The sequence below is a fragment of the Polypterus senegalus genome, chromosome 2 (assembly GCF_016835505.1).
Source record: "Polypterus senegalus isolate Bchr_013 chromosome 2, ASM1683550v1, whole genome shotgun sequence".
Classification (NCBI taxonomy): domain Eukaryota; kingdom Metazoa; phylum Chordata; class Cladistia; order Polypteriformes; family Polypteridae; genus Polypterus; species Polypterus senegalus.
The window spans coordinates 290,093,089-290,111,099 of record NC_053155.1 but is presented as its reverse complement, the minus strand read 5'-3'; the positions used below and the strand labels follow the sequence as shown (position 1 = coordinate 290,111,099).

At 39.5% G+C, this 18,011-nt stretch overlaps 1 protein-coding gene across 11 annotated transcripts in view; it reads right to left on the bottom strand.

Annotated features, from left to right (window-relative positions):
- Window positions 1–18,011, bottom strand: part of LOC120523983 (protein furry homolog) — a 468,780-nt gene that overhangs the window by 81,182 nt on the left and 369,587 nt on the right. For all 11 annotated transcript variants that reach the window (XR_005632732.1, XM_039745747.1, XM_039745746.1 and 8 more), the window contains 5 exons: window positions 17,268–17,524; window positions 10,336–10,482; window positions 9,441–9,609; window positions 9,191–9,281; window positions 1,365–1,447 (listed from right to left, as the gene is read on the bottom strand). Coding sequence is in view for 10 of the 11 variants with exons in the window: in XM_039745747.1 (XP_039601681.1) it covers window positions 1,365–1,447; window positions 9,191–9,281; window positions 9,441–9,609; window positions 10,336–10,482; window positions 17,268–17,524 (747 nt within the window). In the remaining variant the exon portion in view is untranslated. The remainder of the gene's footprint in view (window positions 1–1,364; window positions 1,448–9,190; window positions 9,282–9,440; window positions 9,610–10,335; window positions 10,483–17,267; window positions 17,525–18,011) is intronic.

Below are 18,011 nucleotides of genomic sequence, written 5' to 3'. Positions count from 1 at the left end.
TTGGGATAAAGTTACAAACTGTGGGTAAATTCTGCACCAACATTAGGAAGTTTTTCTTGACACAGAGAACCACAGACTCATGGAATAATTACCAGGTTGCAGGGCAGACAGTAGGACTTCAAAACTCAACTTGGTACTTTGGAGGAATTAAGCAGACAGGACTGCTGAGCTTTGTTGGGCTGTCAAATTCATTCAGGCCTGCTGTCATCATCTACATTCTTTGAATGTTCCATGTCCATGCCTTCCGGGTGCCCACTCTCTTAAAGTGACAATGCCACTTCCCCTTCTAGTGAAAAAACTTCTTGCCTACACTTACTGGTCTCTCTTGCACTCATAACTGATTGAACCAGGCATTTCTGAGTAACTGTAATTGCGTTCTCTCTAGAATCCTGGAGGAGAGGAGATTTAACATTTCTTTCCCCAGGCAGGTTTCTCTCCCTCTTACATGCCATCCTAAATTTTCCAAGAATATCCAGCACACATACAGGCCATACTAGACCCTAACCGCTCATGTTCCCATGCTGGCATATTTAACTGTTTTTGTCTCTTTTGATATGGTTCTCTGTCTAAGAGGTTTCCTGTAGGACTTCTCTCTGCCCTGTGCTGTCCAAGCCATGTCTTTGCTTTGGTCAAACACCTAGCACTACACTATATTCCTTTTCCATGGTCATAATGTTTAGTTTCAAAGCTTACCTTAGTTCACAACTTAAAACGTCAACAAGTAGCCTACAAAATATAACATCATCTAACAGTACTTAAACAAAAACTCAGTTATGTAGTTTGGTTGCATTGTTACACGGGCTGTTCTGCCAGCTTCAATGCAATATTGTGCAAAAAAAAAAAAAAAAGCTGTAACGTAAAACTTCTGTAACATGCACAGTCAATTTTTGAGGATTACGCAATAACATACAATACATCTTCACCCAGGAAAAGATTCAGTTTCAAGAATGAAGCATGAAGTGTGTCGTTTTCAAAAGAAGACACCCCACGGTGTCCATCAGACATGGTAGACACACTCTGAGAGCATAGAAAATCAATCCTAAGTCTGTTTATTCTCTAGTCTTTTTCCAAGCGGTAAAGCTGCACCTTAACCAGACATTTATCCTCCAAATCTGAAAGACTAAAGGCAGGCTCAGCCAATTTTGCTTAAAAGAGGCTGCTGTGCAAAATCAACCATCCACTCCTAGTTAAAAAGAAGATGGCTTTCAAAAAAGCACCCAGACACGATCAGTGTCTTTAAATTCATCCCATCCTGCTATCTGGTGCAGACACACAGCACTGTAATTGTGAAATATTCTGCCTCCACGCAACTCAAAAATGTTTGTTATGCTAAGCAGTCCCCAGACGTCTAAAGAATCACTTACTTTTTTCTTCATCATAGGATCCTCCAGAGCTATTGCTGTATCTCGACTCCAGTCTTGTGTGAACTTTGATCATGTTACTGAATCTAGGAATTAAAAAACAGTAATAAACTATGAGTAAAATAAAGCAACACTCTACCATGAAGAAGCTCAGTGGTTAGCACTGCTGCCTCACAAATCAAGTATCCTAAAGTTCAAGCCTCATGTCCAGTTGCTGTCTTTGTGGGCTTGGTACAGTGCATCCGGAAAGTATTCACAGCACATCACTTTTTCCACATTTTCTTATGTTACAGCCTTATTTCAAAATGGATTAAATTCATTTTTTTCCTCAGAATTCTACACACAACACCCCATAATGACAACGTGAAAAAAGTTTACTTGAGGTTCTTGCAAATTTATTAAAAAATAAAAAAACTGAGAAATCACATGTACATAAGTATTCACAGCCTTTGCTCAATACTTTGTCGATGCACTGTTGGCAGCAATTACAGCCTCAAATCTTTTTGAATATGATGCCACAAGCTTGGCACAACTATCCTTGGCCAGTTTCGCCCATTCCTCTTTGCAGCACCTCTCAAGCTCCATCAGGTTGGATGGGAAGCGCCAGTGCACAGCCATTTTAAGATCTCTCCAGAGATGTTCAATCGGATTCAAGTTTGGGCTCTGGCTGGGCCACTCAAGGACATTCACAGAGTTGTCCTGAAGCCACTCCTTTGATATCTTGGCTGTGTGCTTAGGGTCGTTGTCCTGCTGAAAGATGAACCGTCGCCCCAGTCTGAGGTCAAGAGCGCTCTGGAGCAGGTTTTCATCCAGGATGTCTCTGTACATTGCTGCAGTCATCTTTCCCTTAATCCTGACTAGTCTCCCAGTTCCTGCCGCTGAAAAACATCCCCACAGCATGATGCTGCCACCACCATGCTTCACTGTATGGATGGTATTGGCCTGGTGATGAGCGGTGCCTGGTTTCTTCCAAATGCGACGCCTGGCATTCACACCAAAGAGTTCAATCTTTGTCTCATCAGACCAGAAAATTTAGTTTCTTATGGTCTGAGAATCCTTCAGGTGCCTTTTGGCAAACTCCAGGCGGGCTGCCATGTGCCTTTTACTAAGGAGTTGCTTCCGTCTGGCCACTCTACCATACAGGCCTGATTAGTGGATTGCTGCAGAGATGATTGTCCTTCTGGAAGGTTCTCCTCTCTCCCCAGAGGACCTCTGGAGCTCTGACAGAGTGACCATTGGGTTCTTGGTCACCTCCCTGACTAAGGCCCTTCTCCCCCGATCGCTCAGTTTAGATGGCCGGCCAGCTCTAGGAAGAGTCCTGGTGGTTTCGAACTTCTTCCACTTACGGATAATGGAGACCACTGTGCTCATTGGGACCTTCAAAGCAGCAGAAATTTTTCTGTAACCTTCCCCAGATTTGTGCCTCGAGACAATCCTGTCTCAGAGGTCTACAGACAATTCCTTTGACTTCATGCTTGGTTTGTGCTCTGACATGAACTGTCAACTGTGGGACCTTATATAGACAGGTGTGTGCCTTTCCAAATCATGTCCAATCAACTGAATTTACCACAGGTGGACTCCAATTAAGCTGCAGAAACATCTCAAGGATGATCAGGGGAAACAGGATGCACCTGAGGTCAATTTTGAGCTTCATGGCAAAGGCTGTGAATACTTATGTACATGTGCTTTCTCAATTTTTTATTTTTAATAAATTTGCAAAAACCTCAAGTAAACTTTTTTCACATTGTCATTATGGGGTGTTGTATGTAGAATTCTGAGGAAAAAAATGAATTTAATCCATTTTGGATTGAAACATAACAAAATGTGGAAAAAGTGATGCGCTGTGAATACTTTCCGGATGCACTGTATGATCCCTGCATGTCTGTGCGAATTTTCTGCCCAGATCCTCAGAGGCATGCTGATTAGTTTAATTGAAGAGTCTAATCTGGCCCTGTGCGTGTGTCACTGGACCTTGCCCTGCCCAGAGTTGTCTCCCTGCTTGCATTAAGTTCTGCTGGGATATGCTCGGACCTCACCTTGTGACCCTGAATTAGACTAAGGGAGTTTCAGAATGTATGTTTATGCGATGTGAAAACGTCCATGGGGTGAATACTTTTATAGGCACTGTATATATAGTGTATAACTAATTTCTGCAAAGCACCTGAGGATAGTGTGGGCTATAGAAAGGCAACATGTACAATTAAAACTGATGATTTGTATCATCCCCCAATTGCTAAAGTATCATTAAAGCAATGATCACTGCTTAAATGAAAAGATCTTACCAACAATGAAGATGACCCAGGACAAGGTTAGGGCTTGACAGGTGGTAGAGAGACAGAGAAGAAAAGTAAAAAGATGACGCACATTGCCAACTAGAGATCACATCTAAACGTACATGTGTTTAGATAGTGCCAACTGTGTGTGCATGAGAGGGTACTTTGTCATTGTACATGTTTCTGAAATAAAGTCTGCAAGGTCATCATAGTGAAGGAGGGGTCCTGCATGAAGCCAGGAAAGCCACTACGTTAATGGGCAGTGTGGTGTAGTGATAGAGGAACTGTACTCTAAACTTAAAGGCTGCCAACTCAGTTCCTACCACTGACCCTCTGGGTGGCGCTAAACAGTTGTTCTTTATACAGATACTTGTAGGTACTTGCACTATTGAAGGGTGTGGTATAACATAAAGGATGCCATCATGTCTAAAGACTATCAGCCAGTAGGTGGCATCAGAGTTAGATGTTGAGAGACAGCAAGCAAGTCTGAAGCCTAAATAAAATTTAATTTTGTTACACATTTTACTCCTTAAAGGACCGCACTACATAAACTCAGAATTACAGCTTCCCAGAAACTTGCAAATTGTACAGAACACTCGCAAAAAGATTTTAAAACAGCCAGGCCTCCAAGAAAGTCTAAGGTGCCAGTCAGGGCATACTTCCCCTCAGAGGCTACTACCTGGATAGTAGTGTGAGGAGATGCTTTTCAGTTGCTAGTGTGGGGATTTTACTTACTGAGGCCCAAAACAACTCGTGGGGCTCCTAGGCACCAATTTACCAGCAGTGCAACCCCTTAAAAGTGCTTTAATAAATTCATAGACACAGATCCACAATACCAAGAAACCATCTTTACTTCACCTAGCACCTTTCTATAGTGAATTCTACCCCAAATCTCATTAGTACACAACTGTCAGCCTCTGGCCAGAATACACAATGTGAATATTTGATCAAGACATGTCACCATTCAAACAAATGCTATTTCTGTAGTAGGTGACCTTGGTGACACAGCTGCTTCAGAATCTGTGGTATTTGGCCTTTGGTAACATTTTGTGCAAATGGTGCTCAAAGCAGCTAGGGGTCACTTAAACATTTTCAACATTCAGTAAATTCAAAGTCCTGACCCTACATAAAACAACTAAGGGAGGCAGCAGCTTTTGGAGCCAGAAATAGCATATTTTAGGAATTTAAAATAAATTCTGCTCCCCTGTGCTAACAGTTGATTAGAGACAGGGGATACAAAATCTGATAAGAATGAAAAGACAAAGCTGATTATCTAGCAAAGAAAAGTAAAACACTGTAGAGACAAATCTTTTATCTGTTTGTGTAATTTCACATTAAATCTACTTTTCTCAAAGTATTATGCTCTACCTTCAACCTCCTTAAGACATACATGTTTTGCTTGAACTTGTTTTTCCTATTTTAAAAATACTGGAAAAAGTAAAAAGGTTTCTTAATATTGAGGATGCTGAGAAATGATTTGAAGCCTTTACTCCTAGTAGAATTGACTACTGCTATACTGTAAGTTATTTACTGGCTGCTCAAATCATTCTTTATTCATCTGTCAGATTTTGTTTTAAATTCAGCTGCAAGAATCATCACTAATACTAGAATGTCAAACCACATAACCCATGTTGCTATATTCTAACACTGGCTCCCAGTTAAGCTTAGAGCCGATTTAAAATCCTCCTTCTAACACATAAAGCTTTAAATAGTCAATACCATATTTACTTATCCAATCTTATCATTACTTACAAACCAGAGTGCCAATTGAGATCTCAAGATGCAGGCCTACTTAAGATTCCAGGGATTAATAAAATAACAGTAGGAAGTCAAACTTTTAATTACATAGTCCTTAGATCTGTGTGCTTATGTAAGTGATGCCCCTTCAGTCTCAGCTTCTAAACCCAGGCTGAAGAGTTACTATTTTAGTCTAGAATACCCTGACTAGAGCTGCTTATTAACTGTGCATACTGCATCTCTGTGTGTTGGTAATTTGTATAACAAACACAAAAATTGCATTATTAATCCTCCTCTATTCTGTTTCTCTTCTTGGTGTCCTGCTGTAGCACTTGGTGCCATGGCTCTACATCTACAGTTGTTTTTCTGTACATTGAAAGACACCTGAGACACTGGAATGTAAAGATTCTCTAATCAGATTAGATGGCCCAGCGCAGACTGTATAGAATGCCCAGGAGGAGATGGGGTGGCCAAGGTGTCCAGGACTGAGGCTGTCAGACTTTGACCTTCTCGATTATAACTGATTGTGGACTCCCAGTGGTTTATTTTCTCCAGGGATAATACTGGCTAGAGTTTTTGTTTTCGTCTTCTCCTTTGTTAACTGGCCATGGTTCAATAATTAATCAATAGACAAATAGTGATGGGCTCTATTTACATTAATCAGTTTCAAACCACTTTTTTTCCAGTCTATATACACAAACCTGTATCTTTATGCGTATTTATTATGTAATTAGTAGTTTGTAAAGTTTGTCTTTATATCTATCCGTGAATTTGTCACAACATTCTGTGTCTGCACTCAGTGAAGATCTCTATACAAAAATAAAATGAACTGAATTGAATTGAACAATTGTTCTTCTGGCACCCTGCTGAACACCCAATTCTGAATGTTAACTGGAGTAACTGGGCAGTATCATGTTATGTAACAGCGTGTTACTCGGGTTTCCCTCCTTAAAGTCAAAGATTTACAGGTTGACTTTAACTTCTCTTTCAAGGAAATCTTTAGTGAAAAATGTGCTTTTTCCAGTTTGTTAAATAAGACTTGAAATATTTCATTTGTGTGTATATTAGGAATATTTAGGTAAGATGTAGCTTTTAAAGTAAATAAAATGGTAAATTTAACATTATTTAAACAAGAATTTGAGTTGTGACAGGCTAAGCTTTTCCACATCAGATTTCTTGCCTATTCTGTATGTGATGTCCTCCCAAGTCCATCTAATTCTTCTGTTGAGGTAAAGTTGGTTCACCATTATATCTCTTGTGCCATAGAAAAGGAATTTTGGAGCACATGGTTACATGGCCAGCTTTTGCCATAAAGCACTGTGAGAAGGTCGCTATTGTTGGAGCCACCATCAGGATTTGAGGACAAACATAGAAACAATCAGCAGCACCAAAGATAAGTCAAAGAGCCTTCAATCAGCAACATCATTTGTCTCATTTATCTGGTTGGGGGAGAAGCCAGCAGCACAACTGAAAGCAACAATAGGACTCCTTGGAACTGCACATGTCTGGCAGATGAGAGTGGAGCTGGGGAAACAGCTTTACTTCTCAAATAACATCTCAGAAACCATCCCTATAAAAAACATAGTGCTCTTCTGAGAATCAACGATGCAGATAGTCATACTGGAGCTAACAGTTCACTGGGAGCAAAAGATAAAAAAAGACAAATGAGATTAAATAAGCCAAGTATCAAGGCTTAGTAGAGGAGTGTCATGGACTGGTTAATGGGCTTTAGAGTCTTTGCAGCTCAGTCCTTGTGCAAAGCCTACAGTGTCCTAGGCATTATAGACGCGACGCGCAAAAAAGAAAACCTTTTAGGAACACCTGGGCACAAGCTGGGAGCTGATCAGTCCTGACTGGGTTTCCTGGGAGAGGGTGTCTGATGTTTGAAAGATCTGAAACACGCAATGACCTCAGGTAACATCACTGATGATATGCATCAAGTGCATTATTGGATGTATTAGAAACATAACAGGCAGGGTGCCCTTTGGACAGAAGGTGTTGTCAGGACGACACCGACTTATAGAAGTGTTTTCAGGAGACAAAAAATGCAAATGTAAAACCAAATACCAATAAAGTGTTATTACTATCAGAATGTATATGGTTAAGTTCAGATAAATTAACCAATGTGTACAATGTTGTATATGCTTGTGAGAAAATGTGAAATAGGTGCTAGGTACTTTCTGTTTAACATGTTCTCTAATTTAGCTAAATGTAGCTTCACTGACAAGTAACAAGACCATTAGGAATTATCAGTTGTCCAATTGTCCGACACAACTGTTGCTACTTCTTTTGTAATCAGCTACCAAGAAGACACTGTATAAAAGAAAGGTTTTTGAGGGTGTTTAGTATGAGAGAGACAAAGAGAGAGAGAAAGGGAGTAGAAGTTGTGTGAGACAGATATTTTTGAAGATGCAATATATAATCATGTTGTCAAGGGACAAAAGTATAGTGCCATTTACAAAATGAAAACAAGCTCCAACACAGAAAGTATTAGTGGAAAAAATTTGTGCAAAGGCACACACTTTAGAAGAGCACCTTAGCTGGATTAAGAAGAAAGGACTAAGGACTTTCAATTTGCATGGAGATCTCTTATGATTTTTCTGATGCAAAGCTTGCTGCATGGACACTGATTTGAATTGTTCAGGTTGTACGATTTCTAGTATTTTGATAGGCCTGGTTTCTCTTTAAATAAGGCATACAAACAGCCTTGACATTTACTGACATTAGCGACCTAACCAGGTGACGAGTGCTCACTCAGGGTAATCCCTTTCAGAGATAGTGAACTTGGAGCAAACTCTCTGTTCTGTGAGTCCGGTGGTAGTAGGCTCCTGGCCTCTGTTAAGAGTGTTTAGTGCAAACCTTTCGAGGATGGTCAGTCCTGGTTAGACATATATCTGTTCAAAATCCTTTCAAAAGCAGAGAACTGGAAGCAGAAGGATAAATGTGACCACTGCAGGGTATTCAGAGCTTCAGCCCTTACAGTGGGGGAAACTCAGGCTGAAGTGCCCTCAACTATTGTTAATGTATTTCAACATGTACTTTATCAAAGGTAGCAAACTCTTAATAAGAGGTACGTATTGCAGGGAAAACATGTAAAATAAGGCTAATATTGTAGACATTTCCACCAATTTAAAAAAAGAACTTTTGGAAGCTAAATTGCCTTTCATGGACACGTTCATGATAAAACACATAGCTGCATCTATGCCATGACACCATCCATATTGGCTCTAGACTAATGTCCATGCTGTGTGTAGCCCAAATCAAATCGGTATAAAGTCCTCATCAACTTTTTGTCCATATGTTTCTAGATTTGACTATTTGACCTTTTTCATCCTGGTAGTGGTTTCTTCATGGCTGTTTGCAGGGACCTTTTGTGGTCCTCCTTAGTGTCTGTTATTGCAATGGGTGCAAAAAAACAGCAGCTGGCAGTTGGATTCTGATATCAGAATTCTAACTTGTAATCCCCCTCCAGGTATGCTTCCTGCATTGTGTCCCACACTACTGGGATATGCTTTGACTCTCTGTGACCACAGGTGGATTCAGGAAATGGACAAATGGATGCTTTGTGAAATCACAAAGTAACGCATTGCGGACAAGCTACACAGATAAAAAAAAATTCACTTACTAATCCAATTTTTACTGTAAATGGTTTCAGGTGTATCAACTTAATCCCATCCTATTTACCTAAAAGTGCAGTGCCCTTATGACATGTTTGTGGATTTAGCCTGCTCAAGCAGTTGCTATATAATCCATTTTGTTATTAATAGCACATTGTGCTCCAAAACCAACAATGGAGATATTATTACAAATGATACTTGCCTTTCGTCAGACTCCCTCATTAAACGGCTTTCATCTGTGTCAGGGAAGCTATCTTGGCCAGCAACTACTGTGTTGCTGCTAGATGTCGTTCCTAAAAAAAGTAAAAAAAAAAAAAGACAGCTGTAAGCAGTCTGGTCCTGGGGAAGGTTTCAAAAAGAATGATTTTCTTCGCAATTGTGGACCCGCTCTTGTAGAGATGCAGCAGGAATGGCAGGTATCAGGTGGTAAGTCCTCAATGGCTTTGTCATACCTGAAGCTGCAGCAGAGGCTTTGCTGCTGGCAGCAAATCTGTAGAATGGAGGGTTATCACAGTGCAGGACGACTGGATTGACGGGGTCAGTCTGCTGCAGCTCAAACAGCAGTTCTTCCATCGTCTGAATGGTGTTATTGCGGCACAGGTATATCACCACCTTTTTGATCTGAAAATGACATAAATGAAAGTAAAACAATGTCAGTTTTAAAGCAATTTACCTGCTCTGAAAATCTAGACAGAAGGAACATTAAGTGAAGTTTGAAACTGTATGGACTCGCCGTTTGTCAATAAGTTATACACAGGCACTTATATCAAGTCTCTTTAGAGTTACAGGTTAACCTGTCACGCGCATCTTTGAGATGAAGGAGGAAAATGAAGAAGAAGACAAACTCATGCAGAAGGCTAAAAAAAAAATCCATCCATTCATTCATTTATCAGAACTTTGGTGTCGGGGGTTGCAGCCCTTCTTAGTAGCACTGGGTGTAAGACTGGAAACAGCAGCACATCACACTCCTTCACTCACTCATATGAGGCAGGCTGGGTTTAAATGTCGCAAGTTATAGTTGCCTATGTCAATGTGGAGTTTGCACATTTTCTGCATGTCTGTATAGGTTTTCCTTCAAAGCTTTTGCTAATGTTTGGTTAACTGGCAATTTGAAATTAGGCCCATTAGGCCCAGTATTGTGTTTATTGATCATCGACTGTGACAAAGAACTCCATAACTGTCTGCTGAGTGCTAGTCGTATCACAGAAGGTGCTTAATACAGAATGCAAGAATGAGAACAGAGTGATATGAAACATCTTTATTTCAGAACTGGAGGTCCACGTGTTTATGTTATCATACAAAATTCTGGGATGTGTAGTATCGAGTGAAAGACGCACTGTTACTTACATAAGGCAGGAGCGTTGTGTCACTACTAACTCCACACAGGCTAATAAGAAACTGGAGAGTAATCCTGAGGTTGTTACTCCATTTGTCGTTGCTCACAAGGGCATTCCAAGCATTTTCAATTTCAGGTCCTGGTATCTCATCCCCGTACTGCAAAAGCATAATAATGAGATCAAATATAATCAAAAAGAAATGCAAGTATTTATTAGGTCTTGCTACAAATTTCACATTTTTGAAAAACATCCTGAAATTTAGCAGCTTTCATAAACATGTACTAAAAAGATGGCATGTCAATAGCCCAATATTAAATAAGGCCTTCCATTTTTAGATTTATTGATCTTTACTTTCATTAGCAGCACTGTGTGAGTATATATTACAACATTATTATTTAGGAGATGCCTTCAGCCAATGTGACTTATAAGGCAAATTATATTACACAAAAGAATGGTTTGAAGATGAAAGCATCAAAAGCAGCAGAAAACAAGATAAATATAAAAAATACTACAAACACAATGCAAGTTCAACAGAAGACGGACACCTTCTCATAGAGAGCAAAAGAACAAAGACCATTTTTAATTACTTATTATCCAGGATTATTATTGATTAATTTTATGAACTTTCTTATTCTAGTGCAGTTGTGAGGTGTTGCCACCTAACATGGAAACATCAGGTGCCAGATCTGTGAGGGTGTGCCAGTCTATCACAGGACAGCTGCACTCATATTTACACTCCGCTATTTCAAGTTTCTCAGTTCACTAACTGACCCAGTGTGCATGTCTTTGAGAAGTTACAGGAGACAGGAGTGTGAGGCAGCAGTACTAGACAATCCACCAACTCCTCTGAAAAACCAAATATTGGTAATATAAGAGATTTTCCCAGGCTTCCACATATGTGTCATCACAAGTACACTTACAGGGTTGACCTATAAGATTACACAGGGTTTAAAGATCAGTACAGTATGAATATTGATAAGCGGAGGGAATATCTAGACACCATAACACAAGTAAAGTAATCTAGCTTCTGGTGCCCAGTTCCTAACTTTATAACTTTGCTTGAGAAGACAATAAGCTACAGCTTCTGGTTTTGAGTCTCAAGTCTGTAAAGTCATCTCACTGATCAAATCAGTACTACCTACACAATGTGAACTGTTTAGTGCATGCTTAAAAATAAAGTCAGCACCTTCCTGATACTATCATAACGTAGCAGTTTATGCTACGCTTGACACAAGTCAATCCCTTGCTCAGCTTGAACCTCCAGTTTTGTTTTTCCCATTCCGGGCAAAGAGCAGTAAGTTGTGCCACAGCTGCGACAAGAAATACCACTCAGTGAATTCAGTTCAGTGGTGATTTGTGTGACTGAGCATTTCTTGTATTTAGTAATTACCTGGTGAAACGTCGGTCTATCTCGGTCAATGTTTCTCTATGCTGATGTATTTTTAAGGTTTTATTTAGCCATCTTTACACAAGATGTGGAAAAAAAATACATTTAGGGGGTCTTATAGACATTTAGGATAAAGTATTTTGATATGCTTTTAGGACATTCACCTTAAAGAAACCACATAAAGGGTTAATAAATATCAGAAACCTGTTCAGGCATATCAGGAAATCAGATAAAGGGCAAATGAACAACAAAGACAAAGACAAACTAAAATAGATTATTATTTTATACAAGTCATTTGGGTGTAAACCAATGACCCAACCAGAGTAAACTGTATGCATTGATTTGACACTGTATGTAAATTCAATAGTTTATACAATGAACCTCTATCCTTTGTTTCTCTGACCATGTGTAATAGACCGTTTTGTGAATAATTCTCCCTTCTAGGGCATATGGCAGAGGAGTAATTAAATGACACAGTGAACAGCTTTTCTGCTGGCTGATTACTGACTCAAAAAGGTTTACCAGACTTGTCCTGTTAGAGGATAAGTTTCATTCTCTAATTAAGATGTTGATTTCTACCACAAAGAACACATAAACTTTACCTTCTCAATACATCAAGTAACAAACAGATACAAAATACAACAAACAAATAGAGTCAAGACAGGTTAAAAGTTGCACAGAAATTCTAAAAATGTCCACATCATTTGAAAAACAGATTTTATTTTGTTAAAAGTCTAGTAGTTTGATAATGCATTTAACTTAAAATGTGATCATTAGAAACCCTTTATACAGTACTTCTGGAATTATCTCTGGTATTCCTTGATATAAAGACATATGGCACTGGGGAGAAAGGAATTTCTTAAGCGATCCGTGTGTAGTGGGTGTCTGTCATCATTTAAAATAATTTGTCTATGTTCTTCATCCATCCATCTTCCAACCCGCTGAATCCGAACACAGGGCCACGGGGGTCTACTGGAGCCAATCCCAGCCAACACAGGGCACAAGGCAGGAACCAATCCTTGGCAGGGTGCCAACCCACCACAGGACACACACAAACACACCCACACACCAAGCACACACTAGAATCACCAATCCACCTAACCGGCATGTCTTTGGACTGTGGGAGGAAACCGGAAGGCCCGGAGGAAACCCACGCAGACACGGGGAGAACATGCAAACTCCACGCAGGGAGGACCCGGGAAGCGAACCCGGGATATGCCGTCATTATTTTTTTGATGCATGAAATGATTTTAACTTTTCTGAGATTGATACACTATTAATTCAGGTGTTGGGAATCTTTGGAACTAGTTTGAAAACTTAAGTGTTAGACACAAATCAACCTAATCTGATTCAGCTACATTTGTGTTGTGATGTACAATTTCAATACTTTACAGTTAAATTTGTTTCGTTTTTTTGCCCATCCCCTGTACAGTATGTTTCCATTAAACTGTAGATACAGCACCTATATATTCACCCCTGGGACGTTTTGACATTTTCTTGTTATGCAACATTGAATCCCAGTGGCTTTTTGGTATTGATCAACAGAAAAACTCTTTAATGTCCAATTGACCTCTACTAACTGGTCTAAATTAATTACACATGTTAAAACACTATTTATATATTTATAAGGAAAGACACTATAACACAAGCAGATAGATCGTGTTCTAACATTTATAGCTGACTCTTAACAGCACAGGTCCAAAGTGTAGTCAATGGCATTTATGAATCCATCCATGTAGTAGCTGTGCTTTGGAAAGTGGGAGGCTGAAGTTTATCCCAGGAGCACCAGGTGCACAAAGAAGCCAGCTCTGAATGGGGTGTCGCTCCATTACTCACACGGCATATATCCACCAGCATACATTCAGTTTATTCATTTTTTATTATTACAAATTGGTATTAAACTATGGATTCTTTTATCTAGATACAGTAAATAAATCTCACAACCACAAAAATCCAACTCCAAAGTCTTCTGTCTTTTTTAGCTATAAAGCTTGATTGAACTGATTCACTTGACATTTCCCTAGTGAGACTGTCCTCTTCATCCTGTGATCAAACACTCCCCCTATCTACAAGACCCCGCAGAGATATCATGTCTAAAATACTAAGTATTTGATAGGGGCTTCTGCCTGCTTACAACTCCCACATGTCAACATCAAGGGCTAAGCAGATTCTCATTTGATTAATGTGGCAAATCTACAGTTACTGTGTCCAAGATACTCTTGGTAAGGATTAGGCTTCGTGTTCTGGAGCCTTAAATGTTAAAACACTGTCTATACCCCAGAGGTGGCCTGTGAAAGATATTTACAGCAAATATGCTGTTTATTCACTAATTGTACACACAACTAGCTATATCACCTGGGCATATTTTCAAAGACAACAGATCTGGGTTATTGTGCTGATGCTTAATCAGATGTACCAGAAGTGTTATGTAAGTAAAGGTGGACTATTCTGGATACAATATTTATTTCTTTTCCCCACCCAGGGGCTAATATTATTATGTCACTGGAGCTCCTTACTCTTGAACATACCATACCATTTTCTAACCCCACTGAGCAGGATTGTGGGGTAACTGGGACCTAACACAACAAACATAGGTTGCAAGTCAGGAACAATACCTGGACATGGTGCTAGCCCACCGCAAGGTGAACACACACATACACACACATGATTTAGCATCACCAATTCATCTAACCAGCATATCCACCTGGAGTACCTGGAAGACATCCATGCTGACATGCAAACACCACCACAGGGTGAACCTGACACATGTACCCTGGTCTTTAACTGCAAGGCAACAGCACCACTGCTCTGCCACTCTTGAACATGCTACTTACAAGTAGAACATTCCTACCGTAGATCAATTCTTGCTTTTTTTAGTGACTTGGCATTTGTTGATGGTCATTACAAAAAATGACTTTAGAGAAAACTGCATTATTTTGAATTATAACAGGTAATTAGGAGAAATAATGGGAATTTTGGGGATAAATATAATTTCACTCTGAAGCAGATCCTACATAAGTAGTAGTTTAGTCAGATTTGAATGCAACACTTTGACCTCTAACCTTGCACCATTACAAAGTTTTAGAGGGTTTAGATGAAAAGCAATATGCACTGAATTGTGCTTTCCTTTAACTTATTACATACAGCACTGACATTTACAGGCTGCACATGCACGTGTCTCATGGAATGAACTCCATGTTTTAAGCATTGTACAGATGACAACAGGTGACGAGAACTGAAATCATGAAATATGTATATTGTCCTCCTACTCTATGTTCTGTCCATTAGGGACACCTTTGATATGCTGTTGCTCCCAGCTTCTCATGTACCCTGGGCTTGAAGTGGGCTGGTGTGCTGTACTGGCATTTCCCACTTTCTACTTTGTGAAGCAGAGGATAGTGGTAAATCGCGGTCTTATCTTGAAGGAGGCACCCCAGGTCACCATAGTGTTTTAACGCCAAGTTAGCACCCCTATCCCCTCAATTTTTATATGTTTATGCCTATAAGAACACTTGACAATCCAATCTGGCTTAAAGCCTAATTTATTTTATACTGCATTGTGAGGAGTATGACGAATTCTGACAGAACAGGGAGTACTGCATGTACTCTCGGGGGCTACTTGCTAACCACATCCAGTTTGAGATTTGCCTAACTTTTCTTTGTCCATTTCACATCTCATTTTTTATTCAGCTCATCATGTCATCTCTTTTTCCTCTGTAGGGCAACTGCTCTTTTCACTTGCCACCAGCCCCATTTCTCTGTGTGATTATAGCTCCATCTTGCACAGTGGTACTGTGCTGCTTATCAAAAATATCAAGAAATTAATATATATATATATATATATATATATATATATATATATATATATATATATATATATATATATATGTGTGTGTGTGTGTGTGTGTGTTGGCCAATAATTCTTTTTTTCTACAATGTCACCAAGTTTCTGTCATGGCATTTTTGAGATTTTGGGATATTTAGTTTTTCCTACTGTGCTTTACCCCTAAATATTGAAAATACTGAGATGTCCTTTCTTAGTGAATACCATCTGGCCTAGACAGATGTACCATCATGCCAAATGTCAGCTTTTTATTTAAATGGGAAACAGTGATTTTGTTGATGAGTGAGTGAATGAGTGAAATGAATTAGTTAGGCAGCTTTGCATTATATATACTGTAGATGCTGAAGTTTTTAAATTACATATACCGTATATACTCACAGACAAGTTCTCCCACAGATGTCGGGAGTTGATTTTAACATATAATTTCTGGTACAGTATTTTATAATGTCGGTCATATAATTTGAATGCGGAAAACTGACACTATTGGTCCAAGAGATTATGATATGCTAACGCCCACCTGAGAGAGTAACCACGTAGCACACTGCCTGTATTTTTCTACGTATTGTGCCTACGTGACCACATGGTAAATACACAAACTATACCAAAGCAACATTTGCACTGATTTGTGTTTTTGGTAACTGTGCTGCTGCAATAAACTTCGATGCACCTGATAAACTGGGGTTAGATTGGAGGAGGCAAGAAGATATGTAAAAAAAATAAAATAAATAAATAAATAAAATTAAGCGTCACATTTTTGAACAGGAGTATAAGTTGGGGTCTGATTTTATGATCTATTTTTCGGGTTTCAAGACCGACTTATACGTGAGTATATATGGTAAGTGCACAAATCAGATACAATGACTAAATAAATAAAGTCTAGTAAACTGACGTTATTGGACTCATCTATAGTAAACTCTCCCTCAGGCTGTTATACCAGTTACTGTGTTGATGCACAAGGTATTCTTTCATAGTCAGAGCACAGGCAGGTTAAGTGACTTGTTCGGGTTCTCTGTAATTATGCCATGAAGTCTTTTAATTCAAACTCAGCACTATAACCACTAGGCTATACAGCAGTATCTTTTCTCACAATCCAAGTTGAGGCAGCAAAGGAGGTAAACACTCAGCTGTGTCTACAGGGCACACCCCTGGCCACCAAACTGCAGTTTTTCTCACTAGGGCACAGCCTAACACTCCTGTCATGCAGTAAACTTATATTCACAAGATGGGCACACGTTATGTCATACAGTATAACTGTTGGGGTGGCATTTTTTATATCAAATGTGCCATATTAAAAAGTGTTTATGCAATTACAGTGCCTCAGAATTGGGACTGAACTGGCATCCTGGTTGTTTACAGTTCAACAGCTCAACCATTAAGCCATATTGCCTATACAAAACCCAAGGAAAGGTTAATGTGCTGTCAATGCAAACGAGTACAGTAAACACTAAACATTAAGCGATTAAGAGCAAAAGTGAGCACACAACAATGTACCGACACATCTTGGATATACCCCAGACTGACCTCTAAAATCTTTATAGTAAAAATGACAAACTGGATCCAAAACAGAGCTGAATTAATCATGTACAAGCAAGCCAAGCAGTGACACATAAAGCTTGTTTGATTTTATGAAAGCTGAGAACTAAGAATGGAAGTTTATTTGAGATGTAGGTGACAGGGCTTTATGAAGAATCTCAGAGGCACCGTCTCCTACCTTGGCTGTCATAAACATTAGGTTATTCAGAACAAGCGATGTGGCCTGCAGAGAGCCCCAGCCCGTTCCCTTAAGTGGGTTGCTATAGCCCACACTCTCTTGCCGCCCTTTCTGCTCGTCCTCTGGCGTGCTGGGGCTGGATGCTGGGGGGAGCAGTCCAGTGTCGAGCAGCTCAATGTTGTGAAGCCACGGCAGCAGGTAGGTCAGCATGATCTGGCGGCCATTTGGATGTGTGGTAGGAAATCTTTGGCTGACCTCTGAAAGACAAGACATAAAAATGGTGAAAAGGAAGTTATAATAGCAAACGTTTAAAGGAATACTCCTCCCAAAAATGATATTTTTATACATTAATTACCCCTTGTAGTTTGTAGTGATGGCTGGAAAACATGTTTTATTTCATGTTTTCATAAAACTAAGGTCAAAACTTTCTGATATGATACAAATCTATGATGATCAACATTGGACAATAGCAAATAATATAAAAAAAATCCATGAAAAATATACCTGTGTTGGATAATCCACATGTGAAATCATCCAGCGGTTGCTCATAATGTTTCAACACATGTATCTTTGCCAAGATATTGTTAAATAAGTCACTTTTGGACTTGTACAGTCACATCAATAAACAGTGAGCTCAGACATAAACGAGCATTTGAATTGAAGACCTGCCTACACATCTCATTGGTTACAAGTCCAATACAGTAACAGCTAATTCATTGGCTAACACTGCATTTTACATGGCAG